The sequence below is a fragment of the Natator depressus genome, chromosome 6 (assembly GCF_965152275.1).
Source record: "Natator depressus isolate rNatDep1 chromosome 6, rNatDep2.hap1, whole genome shotgun sequence".
In the NCBI taxonomy this organism is placed as follows: Eukaryota; Metazoa; Chordata; order Testudines; family Cheloniidae; genus Natator; species Natator depressus.
In genome coordinates, this window is record NC_134239.1 from 20807981 (window position 1) to 20835485 (window position 27505).

Sequence of the window (27505 nt, forward strand, 5' to 3'; positions counted from 1 at the left end):
AAGCTGTGTTGGCTGCTGCTTTGTCTCTCTGTAGCAACAAAAGCAGCGAAAGTGTACTGGTGAAATGGGCCCTGTGTTTTTTGGTCTAATTCTTAGACAAAGGCCAGAAGGGACCATTGTAATCCTCTAGTCTGACTTCCTGTTTAACACAAGCCAGCACACAGGACTTCCCTGAATTAATTCCTGCTCGAAGTACAGCACCTCTTAGAAAAACATTTAACCTCGAGCGAGCAGGTTTTGGTGATGGAAAATCCACCACAACCCTTGGTAAATTATTCTGGTTGTTTTAACTAACCTGTTACAAATGTTCACCTTAATTCTAGTCTAAATTTGGTTAGCTTCCATTACAAGCCATTGAACCTTGTTATAACTTCTTCATCTGCTTCATTGATGATAGAGGGGTCTTCAGATTTCTGGTCCCCATGTAGGTACTTTTAAGTGGATCAAATCACCCCGTAATAATCTTTTTGATAAACTAGATGAAAGTGATCTGTATCCCATTTGAACTCTGAGCGGATTTCTTTGTCAGAATCACATCCTATATAATCTCTTGCAAACATGCTTGAGACTACACCTAAGATTTTTCTGTACCATCTCTCCCTGCAGCACTCAAAGGCCAGATCCTGCAACTGGATCTGCAAGGGTCATCCCCCAGCTGCATGGCCAAGCCCCGCCCCCCACCATAATGGAGCTCTGTAGGGGTGCAGCAATCTGCCCTTTTGCAACTGCTCCACAACGGCCAGAACAGTGCAGACAGATCCTTAATGAACAAACATGGCTCAGTTGTACTACAAGGTGGCTAAGAAGCTAGAGAGGAAACACCAGCAGCACAAATATCCTCTCCTCCTCTTTGTTTTGGGCCTGGAGGCTCAGCGATTGAGTTCATTTTCCAGAAGGGACAAAGCTAGGGTGACCAGATAGCAACTGGGAAGAAACGGGACAGAGGGTGGGGGGTAATAGGCGCCTATATAAGAAAAAGTCCCCCAAAATGGGACATCTGGTCACCCTGGACCAGGGGTGGACAAACTTTTTGGCCACACCAGGGTGAGAAACTGTAGGGAAGGCTGTGCTCCCCAAACAGCCTGGCCCCCGCCCACTATTTGCCCCCTCCCACTTCCAGCCCCCTGACTGCCTCGCTTAATGCCCCCCCATCCAACCTTCCCCCCACTCCTTGTCTCCTGACTGCCCCCTCCTGGGACCCCCTGCCCCACCCCCTATCCAACCCCCCCCCCCCGCTCCCTATCCCCTGACCTATCCACACCCCTGCCCAGCCCCCTGGGACTCCCACACCCTATCCAACCCCCCCGTTCTCTGACCCCTGACTGCCCCAGAACCTCCACCCCATCCAACCGCCCCCTGTCCCCTGACTGCCCCCTGTCCCCTCACTGCCCCCTGGAACCCCCTACCCAACCCCTGGACCGCCGCACGCACACACACTCGCGCCGCCACCCCTTTACCATGCCGCTCAGAGCGGCAGGAGCTTGCAGCCCTGCTGCCCACGCTGTGGCATAACTCCAGAGGAGGGGGAACAGCAGGGGAGGGGTGAGCCTCCTGGGCCAGGAGCTCATGGGCCAGGCAGGATGGTCCCGCAAGCCGGATGTGGCCTGTAGTTTGCCCACCTCTGCCCTAGATAAAGCACTTAGTTCTGATGGGCAGGGCCAGGAGGTATTTCCTCCTGGGGAACATTTTTTAAACTCCCTGCCACACGGTTAACTCCATAGGAAAAAGAATGCTCTCTAGCAAAACCTTTTATGAGCCCGGGACAAAAGCCACCTCTGGAAGGGAGGTGTGAGCACTATCTTGGGAAGATGAACATCCGAAGTTGGGAAGTCTTCCCCTTTCTCCCCCACTCCTTCCATCTGAACACAGTGTAGGCTAAGATGAAAGGGACCCTTGTCCATGAGCTACACTGCACGAAGATTCCAAACTCCAGACCCAGACAGTTATCAAGCTGCTGCCCATTACACAATGGAGTCACCCAGTCAAAATGCTAATGTGACTGCATCACAGATCATAACTGCCCTCGGATCATCTCATTCATTATACTTGTGTAATGGGCAGCAAACTCTTAAAAAGACAGAGTCAGTATTTACCCAGAACCATAGGAAATAAGACCAGTTCCTGCAGCTCTGATTGTCATTAAAATTGAACCCCTATTAGCTTTCAGGATCCACCTTTCCACATCTCTTTCTGATTTATTCCCTGCCATTCTCTGGGCCACATGTTGTGACACCTGTCGTACCAGCTGAAGAGGCTGGGGGAAATCTTACCCTGGAGACTGTTAAGCCTCTTCCACATCAAGCACAGGGGTGACTGAAGAGACCTGAGCAGCAGAGGACTATGCTGGTGGTAACTGCGTTCCAAGCCTAGGATGCCCAATACAGGAGCACTGTCACCCAGCCAGACCACTTTCTTCACCTATATATTCTCACAGCTTTATCACCCGGGGCATCCTGTTTGCCTATTTGCACCACTGGTTGCTGTGAGCCCTCTGATATTTCTAAGATATCTGTCATCATGGTATCAAGGCCACTGGTACAAACCAGCACACTAAGACTTGACTAGACTAATTGCTGGACTTTCAGTGTCAATGTTTAACTTCTACATTTCATAGAGATAGAAGAACCTGGGATGGTCTCTCAGGCCACCGTCCAACCTACACCCCTCTGCAAACAGAAGAAATTCTGCTACTGTAATGCTGTAGAGATTTTACATGCAGATGGGTCCGTTTCCTGAACAGAACTTCCGGAAAGCAGAAGCTCCGGGGCAGAGTTCTGGTTTGTCCCACTAAAAAGATAGGGGCCAAGACACTAAGTTTGGATCCAGATCTAAACTTCCCGAAGTTACAGGGTGTTTGCAGAGCAGGGTGGTTAACTCAGGCATCTCTCTAATTGCGTCTATCCTATTCCAGACCATGCTTCTACTGAAGACTATTACATTATGCAGTTTACTCTGTTGCCTTCAATTTCCTGGACAGGTACAAAGCATTTTCTTAGGTCTAGCTCAACTTTTCTCAATGTTTAGCTTGAAGTCATTGCCTTTGGCTTCACCCACTTCAGCTACAGATTTTGACTAGAGCGCTCCCATTCATATCATGGGACTGACCTGTGTGATGGGCTGAGGAGACAGTGATCTTCCCTCATCTGTTAGCAACAGCCATCCTCACCAGGTCTCATCCTCCACCCTCTTCTCCCGAGCCAGTATAAGCCTTGTTAAGGGTTCCAGGTACAGCCAGTTAAAGGTGGCACATTCAGTTACAATAAGGTATGGAGATTCCTGAGTCTTTTCCAACCTTAGCTGCCAGGCTTTCAAGTCAACAAGCCCACTGCTACTTTGCTTCCAGCTAAACACAGTTGCTGGAGCACTGGAACCCCAAGTGCTGTGGGACCTGAAGTTTGTCCTGGCAACATACTAATTCTTCTGCGTAAGGTTGTTGTTTCTCGTGCTGAAAAATACAAATGGAAAGGAATGGAAATGGCAACCAAGCAGTGGAAAAAACCCCCAAATTAGTTAGAGAGCATATTTCCCTTCCAGTCTGTCTTGTAGGTACTTTAGGAGACAGGATTTACTACATGGTGGAAACTGTTCAAGGTCCAGATCTCAAACATTTTTGTGCATGTGAATTCCATTGAACTTAGCAAGATTGTTGGGATGAATGAAATTACTCACATGCATACCTGCAGGATCAGGACTTAAAGATGAGACTTTTCCCACAGGTGCCTAAGTGATTTAGGAGGACAAGACCCCTTAGCATGACCAGACAGCAAGTGTGAAAAATCAGGACAGGGGGTGGGGGGCAATAGAAGCCTATATAATAAAAACCCCGAAATCAGGACTGTCCCTATAAAATCGGGACATCTGGTCACCCTAAGAGCCCTTATGCATTTTGGAAAACCCCACCCCAAATCAGCAACATGGTAGAGCACCAAGGTTTATGGAGTGAGTGAAAAAGAATTCACTGATAACAAACCCTCTAACTTGGTTACCAAGCCTGGGCCATTTTGTTAAATAGGGTTTGACAATTACTCGGCAGCTTAAATGTGAACTTTGCCACATTAGTTTGAACAAGTTTCCCTTCCCCTACTCCTACTTCAGTGATCTGTACTCCTAACCTTATACACTTTTCCTGGGCTCCTGCCATCACTAGCATATCAGGATATTTACTTGCACAGGCCCCAATCCTGCAATCTCATCCACTCAACTCAGAGATCTCATTGGGACTCCATGTGGGAGGAAAGGGTCCCCCTGCATGGATGAGGGTGCAGGATCAGAGCCCTTAATTTGTTACTGTTTCATCATTCCTTTCTCCCAGCATGCTGGAGTTAAAACATTTAGACACTGTGCATGAAGCACAAAGACAAGCAAATTGTTTGTTTGTTTTTTAAAAGAAATTGTACATTCCTGGCCAAGTGGTTTTCTTTTTTAAATTGGGGTCAGCAGGATGTTGGATGAACTCCAGACACCAGCAAAAGATCCTTCATTTAAACATACTTCATAACAAATATAATTCCAGCCAAGGGCCGAGAGGAGAGTCACACTGGGCCAAATGGGAAACCCAAGGTCAGGAACAGACTCCTGCCCCCCCAGAACCTCTGGGGCTACTTGTTGCTGGATGGAGTCTGAACAGCATGTGTAGGTATAGCTGCGCCCCAGCACACCCTGCTGGCTCATCTTGGCAGAAGCAGCAAAACTGCTAAAACTATCGTCTCAGCCACAGCAATAGCTCTGTCGACTAAAAAAACCCCATGATTTAAAAAAAAAAAAACTAACATTTTTCTGTTTACTATTTTTTCCAGTGTCAAGGAGAATTTGCTATAGCGTGTTTAAACCAGAGTGAATGTATGACATTATGGCAGAGAGAGGACAGTCAGTTGGACTACATAAGCGCATAGGAATGGCAATATCTGATCAGAGAGACAAGGTGGGTGAGGTAATGTCTTTCAGTGGATCAGCTTCTGCTGGTGCGAGAGACAAGCTTAAGATATTACCTCACCCACCTTCTCTCTATAATATCCTGGGACCGACAAAAAGGGGTAAACAGTGAGAGCAAAATTTGCAGATGATGCAAAACTACTCAAAATAGTTAAGGCCCAAGCAGACTGCGAAGAGCAACAAAAGGATCTCTCAAAACTGGGTGACTGGGCAACAAAACGGCAGATGAAATTCAATGTTGATAAATGCAAAAGTAATTCACATTGGCAAACATAATCCCAACTATTCATATGAAACGATGGGGTCTAAATTAGCTGTTACCACTCAAGAATGAGATCTTAGAGTCACTGTGGATAGTTCTCTGAAAAAACATCCAATGTGCAGCGGCAGTCAAAAAAGCGAACAGAATGTTGGGCATCATTAAGAAAGGGATTGATAATAAGACAGAAAATATCATATTGCCTCTATATAAATCCATGGAAAGCCCACATCTTGAATAGGACGTGCAGATGTGGTCGTTCCATCTCAAAAAAGATACAGCGGAATTGGAAAAGGTTCAGAAAAGGGCAACAAAATGATTAGGGGTATGGAACAGCATCTGTATTAAGACAGATTAATAATACTGGGACTTTTCAGCTTGGAAAAGAGACAACTAAGGGGGGGATACAATTGAGGTCTATAAAATCATGACTGGTGTGGAGAAAGTAAATAAGGAAGTGTTATTTACTATTTCTCACAACACAAGAACTAGGGGTCACCAAATGAAATGAATAGGCAGCAGGTTTAAAACAAACAAAAGGTTTAAAACTTCACATAATGCACAGTCTACCTGTGGAACTCTCTGCCAGAGGATGTTGTGAAGGCCAAGACTATAACAGGGTTCAAAAAATAACTAGATAAATTCATGGAGGATAGCTCCATCAATGGCTATTAGCTAGGATGGGCAGGAATGGTGTACCTAGCCTCTGTTTGCCAGAGGCTGGGAATGAGCAACAGGGAATGGATCACTTGATGATTACCGGTTATGTTCATTCCGTCAGGGGTACCTGACATTGGCCACTGTCAGAAGACAGGATACTGGGCTAGATGGACCTTTGGTCTGACCCAGTATGGCCGTTTTTATGTTCTTATGACACGGCTACACCACCACTGCATTACAACATCTGATCAGGTCAGTGGTCCAAATAGTAAGTATCCTGTTACCATCAGTGGCCTACACTTGATACTCCAGAGGAAAGCGTGGGGCACTTTGCAGTAGACAGTTATTAGACTACTAGACTAAATTGTCAAAGAGGAGCCCAAGCTAATCTTGAATTTGATAAGCTGATCAGCTCTTTAAAAAAGAGATTTCTAAGTCCAGGTTTTGCTTCTCTTTTCTCCTTTCCCCCCGCCTGCCCACTTAAAGGGAGGAATGCTCTTCATTCTACATCCTGCTGCTTTGTAAGGGCTCACGTCGGAGGTTCTACATATGCTTCCTGCATCCTAGGGCAGCACATAGCAAACTTATTTTTCATTCTAAGAGCTCTCTCTTCCCCTCCCCCCGACTTTCCCATGATTTTCTTTTCATGTCTTCATTCATTGTCTTTTTATTTGCTTTCCCTGCTCCTGTCTGCCATCTGGAATAGGGGGATTTCTAATTTAGAGAGTAGGGGTGTGTATCAGTCTGCTTTCAGTGTAACTCAACGGGCAGTAACCACCATTGCAGGCAATTCAGAAGACTGTGGAGGTGCAATCTAGGACTCATCGCTGCCAAATTAAATTCCAGGATGTTACTATTTTTCCATTTAGAAAGATGTTTGGAGACTGGCTGAAGTCAGATGTGCTTCAGATGTTCTCTGCTTCCCAGCAGTGATGTTTCTGGCACTCATTAGCAGTTCATTTCTCCCAGACAACTTGATAGGAGCCAGTCACATTGTTCTATTGTGCAATTACTAGAAGTGAGCTTGCAAACAAAATTGTTCAATTTCCCCTTAATGTCCTTAGCTCGCCACCGGAACAACTTACCTAAGAGGTGTAATCAATTTGCCATTGCTTTAAATCAAGACGGGATGTCCAAGAGATATTCTATAGCTGAAACAGAAGTTATGGGCTCCATGCAGAAATTACCGAATCTTTTGGGCTTTGTGTGCGTGCTTGTGTTACACAGTAGATAAGACTAGATCATCATAATGATCCCTTCTAGCCTTAAACAAACAAACAAAAAATATTAAAACTTTTTGATGGAGACAAGAAGAATAGAAAGCAGCAGCACAGGAGTCAGTCACTTGGGAAGTGACTAGTCTCTGCTTCCTGGAGGAAAAATTCCAGTGAACCCAGCATCATGGCTAATGGCAAACATATGGTAAAGTCAGAGGTGAGCAAGAGGAAAGTTTAGCAATGACTTACATATTAGGATTTTCCATATTGAGATTGAGAAATGGAGCATTGTAAGTACTATTGTAGTACCAAGTGATATTAGGAATTTGTATTTCAGAAGCACAAATCAAGATCAGGGCCCCATTGTGTTAGATGCTGCGCATACACACAGTAAGAGTCCCTGTCCTGAGAGCTTACAGTCTAAACAGACAAGGAAGGACTACCCTCTCCAGATTTCAGATGGGGAATGGAGACAGAGATTAAGTAACTTGTCCAGGGTCACCCGGCCCATGCAACAGTCCAATGCCTTTACAACAAGGCGGCCACCCTTCCTCCTCAAGCCACAAATAGATGAGATATCAAATTCAGCCTTCTAGAAGCCAAATAGCAAGCACACCCCCTCTTCAGAGATTCTGACCCAATTAGAAACAGACAAGTCCAGGAGCATGGGAGGCCTGATTTATTTGGGCTTTTGATAGTTGTAGTTCAGGAAGGACCTTAAGAAAAACGATCCTTCCTACGGGTGAAAAAACTAGCTGAACAAGAGGGCTCATAAAGAGCCCTAGTGAAAGGCAGCTCTGCAGGGTGGACGGCAGTTAATACCGGGGTGTACACCCTGGGGTATATCCCCTGGGGTGCGGAAGGCGTGTGTGTTAAGTGTATTGAGAGTCATGATTCAAAAGGAGAAGTGGGCAGTGAGTTGTGGAAGTTCAGTGATGACAGATATTAAGGCTTGTTAAAAAGAGCAAGTTATGAAGATGGTAGGACAATCCAGGCAGATTTAAGCACACCAGCAGGTGAAGTTCACTTTGGATCACAATATAAAACATTACCGTCTTGGCAAAAAATAGCTCACCTGATTGTATGTGCTGATGTGTTTTGAACCTGAAGGATCTGCTGAGGAAAAAAGACAAGAGGCTCACATCCCTGGTCCTGCGATATCCCCTTTACGCTGCCACAAAGGGACTTGGACTTGCCTTCAGCAGACAGCCAAGGACTCACCCAGCATGGAGAATCCGTTTTCTATGCTGGCTCCATGACACCCAGTGCGTCCGAGCAGCCCGGGGTACTTTTAAGTTGTGCCAGGGCCAACATGACCCAGTTACCCGCAGAATCAGCCTGCAGGTCTTGCAAAAAGTCAGTTTCTCTCCCTGTGCCCCCAAGGTGTGCTGAGTGCTACTTTGGCCTCAGAGGTTTGTGGAGGTTTCCTCTGACAGATAAGTCAGAAGAGCAGACACTCATACAGTAGATCTCCTTCGCAGGCATATAGTCAGAACCGAATACTTTAGATCAGTGCTACTCAAAGTGGTGGTCAGCGGACCGGTGCCGGTCCACGAGCCATCGGCTGCCGGTCTGCGCGCACATTGGAAAAAAAAATTGACGGTCCCCCACATCAGATAGCTTGAGAAGCATTGCTTTAGATGACAGAAGCGAGGTGACGCTACTGGGAGCTCTATAGCACCAAGATGGCTGTAGGAGAATGAGACGGATTCTTCTCTGGCTGGTGCATCAACACCTCAATTGTTCATGTAGGTCCCTTTGCAGGATCACGGGTCTGCAACGTTGCCCTCCATATGGTTTTATGAAAATATGCTAATGAGTGTGAATATAATGTAACTGGAATATGCTTCATGCAGAAGCTCTCTTGTAAGGTATCATTACAAAGCTTATAATCTACTGAGTGTGGTCATCCTATTTGTATGAATGTATCATTCTTGTATCTGAAACTAGAAATATGAAATATAATTCTGAGGTCCTATTGTAATTATGCAAAGTGTGGGCCATTAATGGTGGTTTGGAATCTTGATGGCTCCCATTAACCAGGGCAATTGACTGTAGATGGCTCTATTTACTTGCAAGCCTTCCTGTGAGTCAGGCTGGGAAGAATAAAGGCTTGGGGTCTCGCAGGACATGTGACCACATCACCTGGTACTGGAATCCATCTTAAACCTGGTGCTTTTCCATTTAGAAGGAGGGGTGGGGACCCAGAGAGACAAAAGATTCCTGCCTTGTGCCAAAGCTATAAAAGGGGGTGGAACAGAACAAAATAGGCAGCAGTCATGAGAAATCCCTTAGCTACCACCTGAGCTGGAACAAGGACTATACCAGGGGAAAGGATTGGGCCCAGACTAGGAAGGAGTCCAGTCTGTGAAAGAAGCTTATTGGAACATCTCCAAGGGTGAGATTTTATCTGTATTCAGTTTCCTACTGTATTAGGCTTAGACTTGCGTGTTTTATTTTATTTTGCTTGGTAACTTACTTTGTTCTGTCTGTTATTACTTGGAACCACTTAAATCCTACTTTTTGTATTTAATAAAAATCACTTTTTGCTTATAAATTAACCCAGAGTAAGTAATTTAATTCCTGGGAGAGCAAACAGCTGTGCATATCTCCCTATCAGTGTTATAGAGGACGAACAATTTATGAGTTTACCCTGTAAAAGCTATATACAGAGTAAAGCGGATTTATTTGGAGTTTGGATCCCATTGGGAATTGGGTATCTAAGTGCTAGAGACAGGAGCACTTCTTAGGCTGTTTTCAGTTAAGTCTGCAGCTTTTGGGGGACATGGTTCAGACCCTAGGTCTGTGTTGGAGCAGACTGGTGTGTCTGGCTCAACAAGACAAGGTTCTGAAGGCCCAAGCTGCCAGGGAAAACAGGCTCCAAGATAGTCTCAGCCCATCAGGTGGCAGTCCCAAGGGGGTTTCTGTGACCCAACCAGTCACAGGGTCAACCTTTGGTCGGTCGTCAAATTACTGCCTGGGGTCCTCCTGTACAACCCCCATGAAAGCAAGAGAGAGAAATGCAGGAGTGTAACGGAGATAAAATGTTATCTTCACTGTAGTTGTCAGTGATTCAGTAAGTTTGGTAAAAAAAAATTAGCTGGTGCCCTAGGAGGCAAGTTATTCTGTCCGGCTAATTTGTGTATGTTCAAATTACTTCTACAGTTCCCAAAAGTAAGCTAAGTGCTTTACAGATTTTATATATTAATATTAAAAAAAAGACAAAGCTGTACCCTAGACAGTTCTCTGGATTGACATGACACAGAACCTTTATTATTGGTGATAACAGATGATTCAGAAAGAACACAGCTCGACTTTCAGAGGGCTAGGCTGAGATTTTTGTATCTTGTTATTTGTAAACTGAGCTAACCTGATATGGAACCACACAATCAACATAGAACTGCCCACTGCCACTTGGCTAAGTAGAACCACTCTTTGTTAAATTATCCATAATAATGATTCACAAAGATCTCTGGCTTGTGTGCAGCAACACATACAAAAGCAAAACATGCTGGGGGTGCATTGCAATATAGTGAAAAAAATTCAGGACAGTAATTCCAGTTCCAACTCTGGTTTCCTCAACTCTAAACTAAACAAGGTCAGGCCAAGGCAACAGTTGGGTGGATGGGAGACCTATGTGGAACACAGGGCTGCCGAAACTGTGGAGTGCCCGTGATTAGCACACACTTCACTCTGAGTCAGTACCAAGTCTTATGGTGGTGGTTTCTTTCAGCTGTGACGCAAAAGCAGCGTTCTGGACTGTGTCCATTAGAAATCCCATCAGACTGTTGAAACAACAGGGTCCTGCCCTTCCTCCCTAAAATACACCATTTAAAAATGTTTCTTATGGCTCATTCCATCCAAAAAATCAGTACAGCCCTGGTGTGTGTTCACACAAAAGGGCACTAAATCAATGCAACCTCACATCATAAAGTGGTGTAGTGCCCCAGACAGGGTTGTGTGTCCAGTGTTAGTCTTCTACTGTCAAAATCGTCCACAGAAGACCAAGAGATACAGTGAGATGCAAGGTAGCATTCGTTGCAGAAATAAAAGTTTTGCAAACATTTTCATGATAAACAGAATTAGAGGAGATTGGACAGTCATATTTGAATGTATGGAGAACACAGTGAAAATGGATCAGCTCTTACTTTTAAAATTGTTGCCCACTACCAGAAACAAGTGTCATTTGAGGGCATTAAAGGGCAGCACTGATGTTATTTCAAAGAAACAAGTAGATGTACATCCTGCAGCAAAGACTTTGCTGCCACAGGCAGGGCTGGACTGAGGCAGATGCACTATAGGCCTATGCAGAGGGCCCCACCTCCAGGAGTCACATGATTACATCAGAATCTCGGGTTTCATTTTCAAAATAAATTTTTAGACCTCATGGTTGGAGATTGAAATGTGACAAACGTAACCAATGCTGTGATATCTGCAGGCAGCTTGAAACAATAGCTTAGAGAGGGATGAATTGCCCAATACATTTCAGTGGGATGTTAACAGCAGAACAGCTCCGTGGGGGGCGGGGGGGGGGGGGGGAGAAGAGAGAGACACCTTGCCAATACCATTCCAGCAACAGACTGTATGTGGTGGGAGGAGAAAAGTTCTGGGTCAGTGCCTGGAGACGGGAGGAAAGGGGAGGGTGGGTTACAGTTCCCGCCCACCATGAGGAACGGCCATCCAAAGTTAAACGATCTCAAAATCCCACACTGAAGAATTACAGGTGTTTGAGGAAATGACGTGTATCCATCTACAAGGAAATCCTGATCTGCATAGGGATTGCACTCATGCAAGTGGAGATCATGTTGAGTTTTGTGCCCTACATTGACCTTAAGTGAGCTGCAGGAAAAAAAACCCAAATAACCTGAAATGTGCTCTATTCACTTGGCATGCAGCACATCCAATGCATGTGTGTTTTAATTTCAAAAATATCAGGAGACAGGCAAACCAGTTCAGTTTGAAAAAGTTTAGTTAACTTAACCACCCACCCAATTTGCTCTCATTAATAGCACACCTCTGCACTTTGATTCTGGCCACAATCAGCAAAATAGCATAAGAAAGGCTGGAAATGCCACAAGAAAAACCTGACAGGAAGCACCCTATACTGGAAACCTACTGACCGCTATTCCTACCTACATGCCTCCAGCTTTCACCCTGACCACACCACACGATCCATCGTCTACAGCCAAGCTCTGCGATACAACCGCATTTGCTCCAACCCCTCAGACAGAGACCAACACCTACAAGATCTCTATCAAGCATTCTTACAACTGCAATACCCACCTGCAGAAGTGAAGAAACAGATTGATAGAGCCAGAAGAGTTCCCAGAAGTCACCTACTACAGGACAGGCCTAACAAAGAAAATAACAGAATGCCACTAGCCATCACCTTCAGCCCCCAACTAAAACCCCTCCAATGCATTATTAAGGATCTACAACCTATCCTGAAGGATGACCCAACACTCTCACAAATCTTGGGAGACAGGCCAGTCCTTGCCTACAGACAGCCCCCCAACCTGAAGCGAATACTCACCTGCAACCACATACCACACAACAGAACCAATAACCCAGGAACCTATCCTTGCAACAAAGCCCGTTGCCAACTGTGCCCACATATCTATTCAGGGGACACATCACAGGGCCTAATCACATCAGCCACACTATCAGAGGCTCGTTCACCTGCACATCTACCAATGTGATATATGCCATCATGTGCCAGCAATGCCCCTCTGCCATGTACATTGGTCAAACTGGATAGTCTCTACGTAAAAGAATAAATGGACACAAAATCAGATGTCAAGAATTTTAACATTCATAAACCAGTCGGAGAACACTTCAATCTCTCTGGTCACGCGATTACAGACATGAAAGTTGCTATATTACAACAAAAAAACTTCAAAACTAGACTCCAGCGAGAAACTCTTGAATTGGAATTCATTTGCAAATTGGATACAATTAACTTAGGCTTGAATAGAGACTGGGAGTGGCTAAGTCATTATGCAAGGTAACCTATTTCCCCTTGTTTTTTCCTACCCCCCCCCCCCCCAGACATTCTTGTTAAACCCTGGATTTGTGCTGGAAATGGCCCACCTTGATTATCATACACATTGTAAGGAGAGTGATCACTTTAGATAAGCTATTACCAGCAGGAGAGAGGGGTGGGGGGAGGTATTTTTTCATGCTTTGTGTGTATATAAAAAGATCTTCTACACTTTCCACAGTATGCATCCGATGAAGTGAGCTGTAGCTCACGAAAGCTTATGCTCAAATAAATTGGTTAGTCTCTAAGGTGCCACAAGTACTCCTTTTCTTTCTGACAGGAAGCAGGAAATACTGGAAATCTTGCAAGAAAAAGCATGCTCTTGTGGGAAAGTTTCATCCAAATTTTGCGGAGTCAAGAAGTTTGGATGAACAACTACACCAAGCCCAGGACTTCTGAGGTTCGCCCGTCACTAGACCCTAGAGCATGTGGGAAAGAAACTGATTCTAGTCAAAGGTGGGCTGCCAAAGCTAGTAAAAATGGCAAGCATATTTTGGTGCAGTTTTCTATTAATGTTAACATTTCAGCCAGAGGAGATATTTTAGTCAGCCCAGAACATTTGTGGAGGATCATTAAATGCATTTCCGGCACACCTTTGACTATGGTCCCGATGTAGGGCACCTCAGGAAGAGGCCAATTGCTTTTGAGATAGCAGTGAAAAGCAAGCCTTCATGCTTGCCAACATCCCAATCTTGCACTGGTTTTGTGGCTAGGACAATGTGATGAGCGCATGTTTTCCTTGGCTAGCGGACAGGAGGCCAAATTCCCATGGGCTGGTTGCAGGATGAGGTACTCAGTTGGAAAAGACAGCAAGGATCAGATCCATGCAAGCTTTCCCCCCAAATATGAACTGAATGCAAATGTAGACTCCGATCCTGCATTGAAGTCAACGTGCTCTGTGCACCTACAGCTCATTTGCAGGATCAGGGCCTCGGAGAACGAAGGCTTTATCCTGAAAGATTAGCATTTCTGGTGAGCTGCTCTGTGCTACCAGTGGGCTTGAGGGCATTCAACCCTATGCAGGGGATTGGGCCCTAAGCTTGGAATTGTCCTGCTGAGCTAGTTCTATAAGCTGCGAAGAAATACCAGCTCACTTGCAAGATGTGTTTTGGGGGCGGGATGGGGAGGGGGAATATAGACAAATACAACATTGCATGCCCTCCAGGTCCCCTTTTATTGAGTGACTGAATACAAAAATAAGATCATATAGGTGCACAAATGCAATGATCTGCACCTTGGGAAGAACCATCTTAAATCAGCGGTAAGCAGTGTGTTAATAGCATCTTGTAAACAGTTCTCTTCATAAGCAGGAAGCTTCTTGAAACACGATGCTCACAATTAAAAACTCCCCAACACAGTCAGAGTAATATTTAGCACTTCTCATCCTGTGAGCCCAAAGTGCTTCATTGAAGGTGGTTGAGCATCATCATCCCCGTTTTACAAATGGGAATATGCGTGAAATTAACAAAACCCAAGAAACCGAAATCAAATGTAAACACAGAGCTTAGGAAGCACATACCATTCTCAGAGGGTGATGGCTCACCCCAGTAGCTTCATTTTACAATGCAAAAATCATTGGCAGAAGCACAGTTGGAAGAGTTCTAGAAATCACTACCACTCTTATGGCAACCTGTTACAGTTGATAAAAAAATTTATAGAATACATGGCATTTCTCCTAAATTGCACCAGAAGTAATTTGGAAGCACTTTCAGTTTGTCTTATAAGCAAACAGGGGAAAGAACAAGTCACAGGCTTTCCATCTCCTTGATACGTATTTAAGCCTCTCTCAGCACCCCTGCCTCTCACATTTCTGAGTCCGCATACATTCCATTGATTAAGTAGTCCACTTGCGTATAGTCCTTTTTCTTATAGCTTTCATAGGCCTGCATGGCAAATAGAACTAAGACTGTTATGAAAAAAATGATACCAAATAGAAGTACTGCCAGGAGTGAACTGGTGTCCACCAAGTACTGAGTCAGAGGCCCAGTGGCAATCAGCAGATTGTCATAGTCTGTGTTTTGCTGACCTCTGCCAATGCCCAAGGCTGTTGTTTTGGGTGCATTTGTTGGACCCATGGTGGTAAGCTTAGTCAAGGAAGTACTATATGTTGTTGTTATCACCCCAGGCCCAGTGGTGGCCTTTGTCATTGGCTGGTTAGTTGCTGAAGTCTTTGTTCGGACTGGGATAGTAGGAGATGGCTTACCCGTGATATTCTGGGGCCTGTCCACTGTAGTTGTCAGGGGCTCAAGAGTTGATGAAGTAGCTTTGATTGTTGGCATTATGGAACTGGCACTCTCTGAAGATGGATTGGTGACTGCAGAATCTGGGGAACGCGTTTTCAAGTCCTGTAGGCTGTCGGTGGTTGTCGCTATAGATAAGCTTGTTGTCAATGGGCCAACCCCCACATTATTAACTATGCTAGGGGTGGGAGTGCTGCGCGTGGCATCCCAAGGCAACCGGGAGGCAACGGTTACACTGGAATGCTCTGTCTGGGACACTACAGTCCTCACTTTCGATTCAGAAGTAGCAATAGTAGTTTGAGCCAAGGGTGCTGGTGCCTTTGTAGTTCCTGAAGTGAACACCTTATTACTTGTCTTTTCAAAGGTGGCTGTGGGCGCGGAGCTAGAAGTATCATTATTTGAAACGAGAGAAGAGGCAGCTGGAGACGTGGTGCTGGTAAGGATAGCAGAATTACCTGTCAGAACCCCAAGGATCTCTGCAGTTTCATTACCTGTGGCTGACGGAGTAGTTGTACTTATCTCACCTGGGGTTCCCTTGGTGGATTGGGTGGTTGTGGCGGTGGTGGTGGCAACAGTTGTAATTACTGCTGGTGGGGTCGTTCTGGGACCTGTCATTACAGTCCTTACTTGAGCTGATGGTGAAGGTGGCACCGTTGCTCGACTCTCTGTCTGGTTTTCTTGGCTTGTGTCAGAGTCCACTTGGCTGCCGGTTTGGCCAGGTGGCTGTGCTTCTCTTTTCTTAAGGACAAGTTCTTTGAAAACAAAACACAAGGAAGTCCGTAAGTTCAAAAACCAGTGGGCCTAATTCTGATCTCATTCACACAGAGGTAAGTCAGGAGTACCTCCTGAAGCAGATGGCATGCAGCTTACTTCAATGGAGTTATGCCCTATTTACTCCAATGTAAATAAGATCACAATCAAACCTAGCATATCCTCTATTATTTGCGTAAAGCCCTCTAATAAGCTGAACCCTTTTCTGGGTTACCCTCTATGCCAGGCACCTCTATCATTTGTCTCTCCAGGACTGGAACCCTCTGACTTGCTCAAAGGAAGAGTAACACTTCACCTCTCAAACTGGTTCTCAGAAACAGAGCAGCAGTACCCCTCACTCTGACCTGACCAGTGAGGGTCAGAAGCCAAAGGCCTGTGCTCTTATATGTTAAAAGGCACCATTCAAGGCCTTTATTTAGGTCCATAATTTTACCCCTCTTAAAACTTTTTGAAAGATTTCCCTTAAATACGTAAGGCACCTCAGCTGATGATCAGGCTTTTAGCAGCATGTATCCTATAAGCATTAAAAGAGGTAAGCCGTTAAATCCTCAAGCAACCTTTGACAATGCAAAATGAACCACGGACGAGCTCGAGGGAGGTTTTTTTTTTTTTTTTTAAATTTGTATACAGAGGAATTTTTAAACACATTTCAAGATTGGTTCCCCAATTGCCAACAATTTCATTGTGGTGTCACTTTTAATTAAAATTTAAGCCCCTGCTGTTGTAAAACCGTGGCTAGCAATTGCTGCTAATGCCTTTCTGATTACCCATGCAGCGTGCCACTTCTGGCATGACATCCTGGCAGTCAAAGGAAATCCAGTCCCAAGGTGTCCTCCTTTCAGGGTACCTCCACCCCGTTTTTTGTTTTTGTTTTTTTAAAGTCCTTCTGGTTGTGTCTTCCAAAAGGACAGAGTATAGGGTGCAATAGGTGAGCCCTTTCACAGGGACAGGCTAAAAATCATGTTTCTTTAAAAACCACACCATATTCTTTCAATATTACAATTACCAGAAGAGACAATGGGACAAAGTCTTCCAATGGACAGATTCTAAAGTATAAATATATCTTGTGCTCCCCCTTCTCAGCCAGAGGTGCAAAGCGCTGAGTGTATAGTATTTAGTATGATGCAATCTTATTATCTTAAAGGTGACTGCGCCATCTCCTTTTACAAGGAGCCCGACAGTGTAAAATTACCTCCAAGTAGATCTGTCATGTCCTGAGTGCTGGCATTCTGACACACATACAGATGGCGACAGTGTAAAAGGACGCAGCGATTCTGATAGAACACTGACCAGTTGCAGTAACGATTACCTAAAACACAAGACAAGAGGCCACATAAAGGAAGGAAGTCCTGATTTTAAAAAACACATCAGACCCAGTGTGGTCCCTTAGCAAAGCGATTTAAAAAGGATTTTACCCTTAGCAAAGCGATTTAAAAAAATAAAATCTCTGTCCCATGAGTTTTCCTTTACACACAATAGAAAAATGGACCAAAATGTGCTATATGCAAAGCTCTCTACTTTGTAGTTTCAATTCCAAGTTAACTTGAATGTCCTACAAACTTCATAACAGGAACCTCTGTTATGAAACCCATAACAATCAGCGTTCCAGCAGGATCACATTCAGACTTGGCCCAAGTGGCTGGAATTCCAGTGAAACCAATGGAGCTGCACCAGGTTTGAATTTGGCCCAGGTAGGTCAGTTCACAGAGCTCCCCACTTGAGTCCACTGGAACCAAATATATCACCTTGAGTAGCCCAACAGCCCTGCTATTGGCCAATTAAAAAAAAGCATTAGAGGAGTCCTACCTGACCTCATCTGCTGGAAAGGTCACATCATGACTAAAATTTGTACCCCTTTTAAGACAGTGCTGAGAGAGAGCTCTCTTTACTGGTGTCTTCCCCCACTCCACAAACTAATGCACTCCAGGGTGTGAAGTCCCGAAGTATGTGAAATGATCGTGACTGTGACCCTAGGACAGGGGAGGGCAAACTATGGCCCGTGAGCCAGATCCAGCCTGTCAGGGCTTTCAATCCGGCCCATGGGATTGCCAGCCCCGTGGCACAGCGGGGCTAAGGCAGGCTCCCTGCCTGCCCTGGCCCCTCACTGCTCTTGGAAGCAGCTGGCACCACATTCCTGCGGCCCTGGGGGCAGAGAGGGCTCCATGCACTGCCCTCGCTTGTAGGCACCGCCCCCCCCCCACAGCTCCCATTGGCCGGGAACGGGGAACCACAGCCAATGGGAGCCTTGGGGGGTGGAACCTGCTGCAGGCGAGGGCAGCGCAGTAGAGCTGCCTGCCCCACTCCACCCTTAGGAGCCACTGCCGGACATGCTGGCCCCCTGCCCTGAGCCCCCTGCTGCACTCAGCACCCCAATCCCCTGACCTGAGCCGTCTCCTGCACCCCAGTCCCCTGCCATGAGCCCCCTAACTCCCTGCCTTGAGCTCCCTCCACTGAGCCCCCTCCCGCAGCCCAACCGCCTGCCCTGAGCCCTCTCCTGTAACCCACACCCCTTGCCCTGAGCCCCTTCCTGCACACTGCACCTCCTCCCACACCCCACATGCCCTCCCTCATCCCAACCCCCTGCCCCAGCCCTACATTCATGGCCCTGCATGCAATTTCCCCACCCAGCTGTGGCCCTCGGGCCAAAAAGTTTACCCGCCCCTGCCCTAAGAGTATGTCTACACTGCAGTAAAAGACCCACAGCATAGTTGTGGCTGGCCAGGCCTGGGCTGGAGACCAGACTCAGACTCCCTGAGGGGAGAGGACCTCAAAGCACAGGCTCCAGCCTGTGCCCAAATATCTACATTGCATTTTTTAGCCCCACAGCCCAACCCCAGATCAACTGACCCAGGCTCTGAGACTCGGTGCCATGGGTTTTTTAATTGAAGTGTAGAATGTACCTTAAGATCTGTCCAATGCCCACTGGCAAAGGGTTCACTGCCATGTAAGAGGAATGCCTATCAGGCCTGAAACTCTCTAAACCTAACACATGGCCATCATATTTACCTATAAAAAATGTGTAAGATATCAAAGGAAAGCTGGTGACATACTGGTCATTAATGTCACTGTGAAATGTATGTATCAAGAAAGAATTATGGATACTTACTGATATTATACTTTAAAATCTGTAACCAAACAAAGAGAGAAACGGATTTCCTTTCAGAAAGAGAGGAATAGTTATCTTCTGTCTCTAATGCAAATAGAGTGTGGCGATGCCAGAGGCATTGGAGAGAAACAGGAGAACAGATTAATATGAAGATATGGAATCAGCATAGGAAGACACAGGTTCATCCTGACTCTAGTGGCAAAGACAAACTTCGGAGAAAATAGGGAGAAGCAAGAAAACATTTTGTTATTCTAATGAGGAAAAAAAGAGTTCAGCATTATTAGCATTCCATGAATGGGGTGGGTGACGCTGAAAGGTTGCATTTGGTAAAAAGCTTCTCTTAGACAAGGACTGTAACCTGTTGAGTTAAGTTTTAGTCTCCAAAAAGTGTGATTCTACTTTTATTTGCAACCATTTTCCTGTTTCTATTATCTCTGCTTAGTATCACTCAAATCTCTGTTCTTTATTAATAAACATTCTTATTTTATCATAAACTCATATTAGATGGAGGTGTGCACCCTCAGCTGAGCCAAGTGTGTATTCTGTCTTTTCTGAGACAGCGGGCTTGGTATTTCTGTTGGCATCCAGTGACAGGGGCTGGATGCTGCATGGAGATGCTTCTGAAGGGTCCAGGAACTGAAATACACCAAGCGTTAACCTGTAAGGCAAAGTGAGGACTGGCAGGGTCCTAAGGAGTTTGTTTGGCTGGCTAACAGCCTAAGGTGGCAGGGAGCTGTAACACAGTATAGCAAAAGAAGAATTTGTTGGTGCTAAGGCAGAAGGGTAAGAGTAATTTACAGTTTTGGACCCCCAAGAGAGAGTGTCAGTGACCTAATGAAAATATAGTCAAGTGAACGTGGGAGGAGACTGTACAGGATGGCTAGCCAGAAAATGGGGAGTGCTTGGAACAGAGTCACAAGGGACTAGTCAGGCAGCGTCCAATTGGTCAGTCAGAAGTTACACTATACTCATTACTCCTGACAGAATTCTGCACCCCTGTGGGTGGGGTGGGCCTACATGCCAACAAGCGAGAGAGAGCGCGAGCGCCTCTGTCCCTCTTGCATGCTACTACAGCTCGCTGGTGTGGAAGGGTAGAGCTTTTTATTATGCACAAGGCAAGCAAGAGTCAGAAATGTAGCAGCCTGCCTGAGTTAACTGACCTCATTCTCTGAGGCAGACATGTAGCAGCCTGCCTACGTAGTAACACTGTTAACGTTCCTATTGTTAGTTAACGGTTTCCATTCTCAGTCAATTGCCCCAGCAGCATAAAACCTGTTAAAGGTTTAAGGCCCTTACATTGCCAGAGTGATGTAAAGGAGCCTTATTATAAATGACAGTGAGGGAATCCTCAGCTAGGAAGGTCTATGTGCTTTCTCACTTTTTTCCTGTTCCAAAGTAGCACAATGGGGTTAGATTACAGAGCAGGATTTATTTTACTTATCCATTAAAAAAAAAAAAAAAAAGGACTTTGAGGGCAAATAAAACATTTACCAAGCAGTCAATAAAGCGTCAGGACAATCAGAACCAAGCACTTCCCAAAGTGCCCAGGCAGGTCCAGGACAATGATTAGCAAAACTGTATGACTTTCATGTGTGAAAGTCTGAGCAATTTAAAATGACATTTTTAATCTTTTTTTATTTGTGGTTTGGTGTTCTGTAATGTAATTTAAATGAAAATCCAGAATTACAACTGGAATGCAGGGTATTAGTTACCAAGTGTTTGTAACTTAACTTTCATGTGTTTAGGAAATGCTGAATATGTGTGATTTTTTCTGTATTGTAGTTTAAATAAATTACCAAAACAATTGAAACTGGTGTGATTATATTGCATTATTTTGACAAATAAAATAAGCAGATTTTTGAATTTTTTTGGCATAGAATCCAGCCAGGAGTAACTCATACATAGTCGTATACGGAGCAATTCACCTTTATACACTCTTAAAAACATTAAGTGTGAACAGGGGGAAGAGCAATCATATGCTGTATGTAGTGTGTTTTTTGTTTAAAGTTATCCCCAAAGCCACTGGTCCTCACCAAGGATTAAGACTATGGCAATCCTGAAATTATAAAAATAAGCCATTTACATTACCTGAGAATAAAAAAAAGCATCTAGAAAATTTCTTAACTTGTGGGGAGGGGGGAAAAAAGCCTTTACATTCTTCGGCAGCTCAGAAAACAGCCCAGTGGAATTTCCCTGAGTTGCCTGGTGATTGGGGCATTCAGCGCTTCTCAGGGTCAGGCCCTTAAGATTCTAAGCCACTTGGGCCAGAAATGACATCTTCAGTTCAGCTGTATAGGACAGACCACACCCGCAGTGCATGGCAAATTATTATCAAATCGCATGCATCAGGGCAGAAGCTGATCGTGGCAGGGGTTAGGAAGGAATTTTTCACCCCATACATTACGTGCACAATTGGTCAGGTGTGTAAGTTTCCCAGTCCTACCCTATCACCTGCCTTTGAAGCACCACAGAATATCAGGCTAACTGGACTGAACTGGTATCACAAATCCTTTAATACCTGTGTTTGGAGGAGGAAAAAGCCCCTAATACCCAACAACATATTTTCTACCGTGTCTGTACACTCAATTAGTAAGTTACTGGAGGTAAAAAAAAAAAAAAAAGGGACAAAGAAAAACCACTCAAAGATACTTTAAAGGGAATCGTGCAGGGGGCAGGACTCAAGATTTGGCCCTCCACAGGATGGACTTTTTAAACACAATATATATATTTAAAAAAAAAATCTCAGCCTCTGAGACAAGGAACAGAACTGTGAAGATCTCTGCAGACAAGCAGGAACAAAGCCTGCAGGTGTGCGGAGAGCAAGGATGCTGGCTTGCGTGGACATGCTAATGCTGTCCCTCCATTCTCCTGTACTGGGTAGAGTGTCCAATAATTATGACACTTTAGCTCTGCTCTTCTCAGCAAGCTGGGGATTGAAATTCCCTGAAATGCTATGTTCCAAAACACATAAGTATTCCCTGTTTCTAGCTAGATAAAAAAAACTTCCAGAACTGTGCAACATACACAAGCCAATCCCCTCCCAATACCAATCCCTCCCACTAGAGTCATTGGTTTTGCTCGTCCAGTACCTGGGAATTCCAGGCCTCAGTATCCTTGCCAAAAGATGAGAGATTTCTCCATCATTATTTCCATCATGGTAGCATCAGGAGGCACTAGCCTAAACCCCTTGTGCTAGGCAGTGTACAAGCATATAACAAAGAGACAGTCCCTGCCCCAAAGAGTTTACAGTCCAGTAGCAACTCTTCCCCAGTGAAGATGCAGTTGTATTGGTTTAAAGTGCTTGATCAGTATAGTTTATTCCCATATGAGAAGGGGAATAAGCTATACTAGTGTAAATCACCTTCATACCAGTCTAACTGCTTCCACACTAGGGCTTATAACAACAGAACTATATAGGTAAAAGACAATCACCCCTGAATTAGCATAGTTATAGCAGTATAACTTTTCTAGTTTAGACCAGGCCTAACAATACAGACAGATACCTTCATGTTGTCAAATCTCATGCTTCAGGGCTTAAGTAGGGGTCAGGAAAGGAATCCACACCTTTCTCCAATGTATTTTGGATTTGGGTTTTTTGGTCTTCCTCTGAAGCATCAGAGATGGCCACAGCTGGAGATGAGAGAGACTAGGCGGAGTGGGACAGTGCTTTAAGATGGTACTGAGGATCTAATTGATTGCTATATTCGGAGTCAGAAAGGAATTTCCCCCATCAGATTAGTGGTGATCACAGTTTTTTCCCCCGCCTTCCTCTGCAGCATGTGAGTGAGGGTGACTTACCAGAATTATCTAGGTCTCTCTCACTAACTCAATTCTCTGCCATTACAAGGGCTTCAGGCAGCGGTGCGCCTTGACCCCTCCTATTCTCTGCCTGTGGAACCCAATAGTTTAGTCTTTGGAGGGCTGTAACACTTTGGCCTAATTTTAGTTGTTGGGGTTGGTGGGGAGGAGGGTTGCTGGGTGGGGTTGGTGGCCTGTGATATACAAGAGATCAGACTAGATGATCGGGTAGTCCCTTCTGGTCTTAAACACTATGGCCTTGTGCTCCCCTCATCCACTTGTAACAAAAGGGTGGGGTTTTTTTTGGGGGGGGGGGGGGAGGCCAGGGAGACAGTAAAAAAATAAAAGTAAAATTTAATTGGGGAGGGTAGAAGCATAGAACAAGAGATGTATTTTGGATATGTAGCTCTAGTAATATCCTTAAAAATAACTAATGAAAAGGAAGGTGGATTCATTCCTTTCTTTCCCGATAATCTTTCAACACATAGTACATTCTTGCAGGAGCAGAGGTGACTGAGAAATTTGGAGACATACACCATCCATCCTACATCTACCATGACCAGGGTCAAACTGTGCCAGTCTCGTGCTGGTTTGGTATCTCACACAACTCTGATGGCACCAATGGTTTTTACAAAATTGGATTGATTAACCCTTCCCCAAAGCTCTGATTCAGAAAAGCACTTAAGCACATGAAAGTACTGCAAACTCCAAGCATTCAAAAATCAGAAAGGCCCCCAAAAATCAGGAGACTGGCTTAAAAAAAAAACAAAAAAAACGTTTTCAAAAATAAAGAGATTCAGAATTTAGTATTTTCCTTATGATTCACATTTGCCAGCTTTTCTCTGCAGCCATGAGGGAGAATTTTTTTTCCAATGAAACTGGGATTCTCATATAATCACATGACTCCAGGAGCAACAGGTGCTCCGTAAATCAATAAAACCAGCATATAGGTGCAGTATCCCCCCAGGCTGACAGCCGGAAGGGCAGAGGCCAAATTTTTCCAACTTTAGGGCTTAAGATCAGAACCTTGTAAGTGGTTGCTCTTAGTGCCACAGTGCCTCCTGGTGTTAGGGTGTTGCAGGAACTTTGCCTTTAGAACCTCCCACCCAGTGGCCACTTCCTGGGCCCTGCGATGATCTGTCTCTGTCCAAATCTTCCATGGCCTGGCCTGGCCTCTAGCCAAGTCAATTAGAAGTTCAATCTTCCTGCAGCTGGACATTTGGTTACCCTGAAAGTTCAAATTAATATCCAAACTAACAGCTCCTCTGCCCCTCTTTGGCTACACTGAAGTTCTCTACTACTGAGCCCTGCAGAGCTTCTCCTATGTGGCTTCTTCCCAGCAGGTTTCCCCACACTCTCCAGGAACTCCAACAGCTTCCATCAGGGATTTCCTTGCAGGCCCTATCTCAGTTCTTTTCTCCTCACCGCCCCCAAAACATTAGCCTGACCTGCTCCGTGTGGGTCTCCTCCAGCTTGACTTGCCCAAACCCTTCCCAGAGAGGGAAATCTGTTGGCTCCCCTCTAGACTGAGTTCACAGTAGTCGGCCTCTCTCCAATATCCTGCCATTGGGGTCACGCATCAGGTCTCCATCGTTCTGGGGGATATGCTGGTTATCACAGACAAGGCTGAGCCCAGCTTGCTAGAAAGGGCCAGCCAGCCTGTGACATGCCTAAATAAATGGCCTGATTTTCCTGACACCTTTGAGGGAGAGGAGGGGGGAAAAACCCCCCAAAAAACAAACAAACAACACATCAAGCCACATATTCGCAAAATTCTGGGCATAAAATGCATTTTCATGTTCCCCAAGGGCCTGACATGCCAGGGAATCCATGTGTTATGGAAGCTGAACTAAACCCTCTCAGGAACACGCGAGTATCTCACACACTGCAGCACTGCTCTGACTTTACAGAGATCAAAATTTTCAAAAAAGTGATTTTTTTGGGCCCAAATGGAGACACTTCAAAAGGAACCGATCAGAAAATGCTGAGCACCCACCCTCTGAAAACCTACGGCATCTCAAGTTATGCACCCAAAATATCACTAGTCAGTCACTTTAAATTATCAAGTCTCAGCCAAGCTAGTGAAGGGTTAAGCAACTAGCTTCTTTCAAGATAGAAAACATGCAAGTGCGAAGATCAGTGAACAAAGATTGCTCAACCAGCACAGCTGTCTGCTGTAGCAATGTTCGCTTACAAACATCTGGCTGCATGGTATGTTGATAGAGTAAAGTGACCTCACACCATTCACACGCACACTATCAGCACTCACGCACGCTGCTTCTTATGGAAGCTAGAAAGGCCCTGGGAAATGGCTGCTCTGTTTTCAATTTAAACCAAAGCTGTCAGAAATTATTGAGCCACCACAGAACTGCACACAGAAGCCATAGCTATAAATGCTTGTAAACAAATGGAGTAAAAAGGAGAAATGTGGGGGGTGGGGAAAAGCCCTTTAAGAACATGGAAACCCAGACAGATTTTATGCTAAAGGAAGACTGGCTCACCTGAAAGCGATAGGCCTCTACAAGCACGTCTGCAATGCTTTTCACTGCTCAGCCGGTTTATCCGTATCACCCGAGTGCCTCTCTCCTTTAAGGTGGAAATTCTGTTTTCAGATATGCACAGGGAAATCAACAGGAAAAAAACAACAGCAGTCCACATCTTGAAGGCTGGCCTTGGAATCACACTATTCTTCCCTAGAGCCGGTTGTGCAGGAGAAGCATTTGCCAATTACCTTCGGATCCTAAGCGACATATCTGTCAAATGGAAATAAAAAAAAAAAAAATAGATAGGATAGATCAAGAGGATGCATTAAAAGATTTAAATAGTTAACTCTTTTTCATCTATAGATCTCACAGCACTTTATAAAGGAAGGTAAGCATCATTATCTCCATTACACAAATAAAAAAACAGGTAGACAGAGGGTGTAAGAAGTGACTTGCCCAAGGTCACACAGGTCAGTGGCAGAGCAAGGATTACAATTCTGATCTCCTTAGTCCAGCACTTTACACACTGGATCATGCTGAAAACCACGCGAGACAGAAGCTGCAGCTCCTAGCTCATAGTTTAGGAACTAAGTTTCCAAAGGTCCCAAGTCAAGACGTTTTAAGGCCCACACATGCACAATGTATACTCCACACGACATGAAAGAGCTGTTGAAAATGTAACGAATTCCTCCCTATGTCATTCTGATCATGTCTGGGGGAGCTTGTCCAACCACTGTTGAAGCAGATCATGCAGAGGCTGGAATAGCACAGCGGGAGTCAACCACAAACCATATGAAAAAGGTGATGAGATGAAAACGTGTGAACTAATTCCAGCAGATGTATCAAGATGTTAACTGATACCCCAAACCAACATCAAACCCATGGAAGTAGGCTAATCCAGGTACAAAGCTGCACATTGCTAAATTGGGGCTTTAGAGTCAGACAGGCTGGCAGGCAGTGTTCAAAACAGTGAAATTAAAAGAAAAACCATGTTACACGCATAGCAAAGAGACTAAGCTGAGCGCCACAGTTCAGGTCAGGTGTCAGAACCCACCCAAAGTTTAAACCCATGGTTTTCATCACTCCTTACAGACACAGCACAGCTTATGCGGAAGGATGACTGCACATAGCCTCAAGTTTCTATCAGTTTGCAGCCTTTGTGATGGGAGGACGACATTTACGCATTACAGGCCCACGTCAAGCAAGACGCGTGGGTGTCTCAGGCTGACGTACGAGCCTCACAGGAAACATGGGAGAGTGGACATGGCCACTGTGGTTGGATATAGGGGTACCTAGTCCTGCCAAAGTTCTGTCAACTTGGTAGGACAGAAGAAGAGTACAGGGATCTGTACACTTGACACATGCCTAAAACTGGCCCTGCTTTTATGTCAGGAAATGCCCAAGAACAGTGGTCACCAACCAGTCGACCGCGATAGACCCTAGAGGATCTCCCCGTCAATCGCGATCTCTGGCAGCACAGCGGGGCTCCTGCTAAGATGGGCTCCCTGCCTGCTCTGGCCCCATGCAGCTCTCGGACGCGGCCAGAGCAGCTGGGGTCTCCCTCCACATGCTGCTCCTGCCCACAAGCACCGGCCCCGCAGCTCCCGTTGGCCAGGAACGGGAGCTGTGGCCAATGGGAGCTGCAGGGGCGGTGCTTGCAGAAAGGGACAGCGTGTGGAGCCACGCGCCGTGCCCCCTCCAGGGGCTGCAGAGGCATGTTGGCCCCTTCCACGAGTGGCATGGGGCCGCGGTAGGCAGGGAGCCTGCCTTAGCAATAAGTGCTACCCAGCAGAAGGCCGCACCCCAAGCCCCAGAACTGAGCCCCCTCACGAAGCCAGCACCCTGTACCCCCTCCTGCACCCCAACCCCCTTCCCCAGCCTAGAGCCCCCTCCCAGAGCTCCACCCTGAACCCCCTCCTGCACCCCAACCCTCTGCCCCAAGCTCAGCCCAGAGCCCCCTCCCACACTGCGAACCCCTCAGCTCCAGTCCAGACCCCGC

The 27505-nt window shown here is 45.6% G+C and overlaps 1 protein-coding gene across 3 annotated transcripts in view; it reads right to left on the minus strand.

Annotated features, from left to right (window-relative positions):
- The window catches only part of C6H11orf24 (chromosome 6 C11orf24 homolog), a 107123-nt gene that overhangs the window by 33275 nt on the left and 46343 nt on the right, over positions 1-27505 (minus strand). For 2 of the 3 annotated variants that reach the window (XM_074954728.1, XM_074954727.1), the window contains exons 2-4: positions 25525-25776; positions 17312-17428; positions 14270-16100 (exon numbers count right to left, since the gene is read on the minus strand). In XM_074954728.1, coding sequence (XP_074810829.1) covers positions 14911-16100; positions 17312-17428; positions 25525-25681 — 1464 coding nt within the window. In that variant the 5' untranslated portion in view covers positions 25682-25776 and the 3' untranslated portion in view covers positions 14270-14910. Of the gene's footprint in view, positions 1-14269; positions 16101-17311; positions 17429-25524; positions 25777-27505 lie in introns of those variants that run through there. The other variant, XM_074954729.1, reaches the window with a different exon arrangement.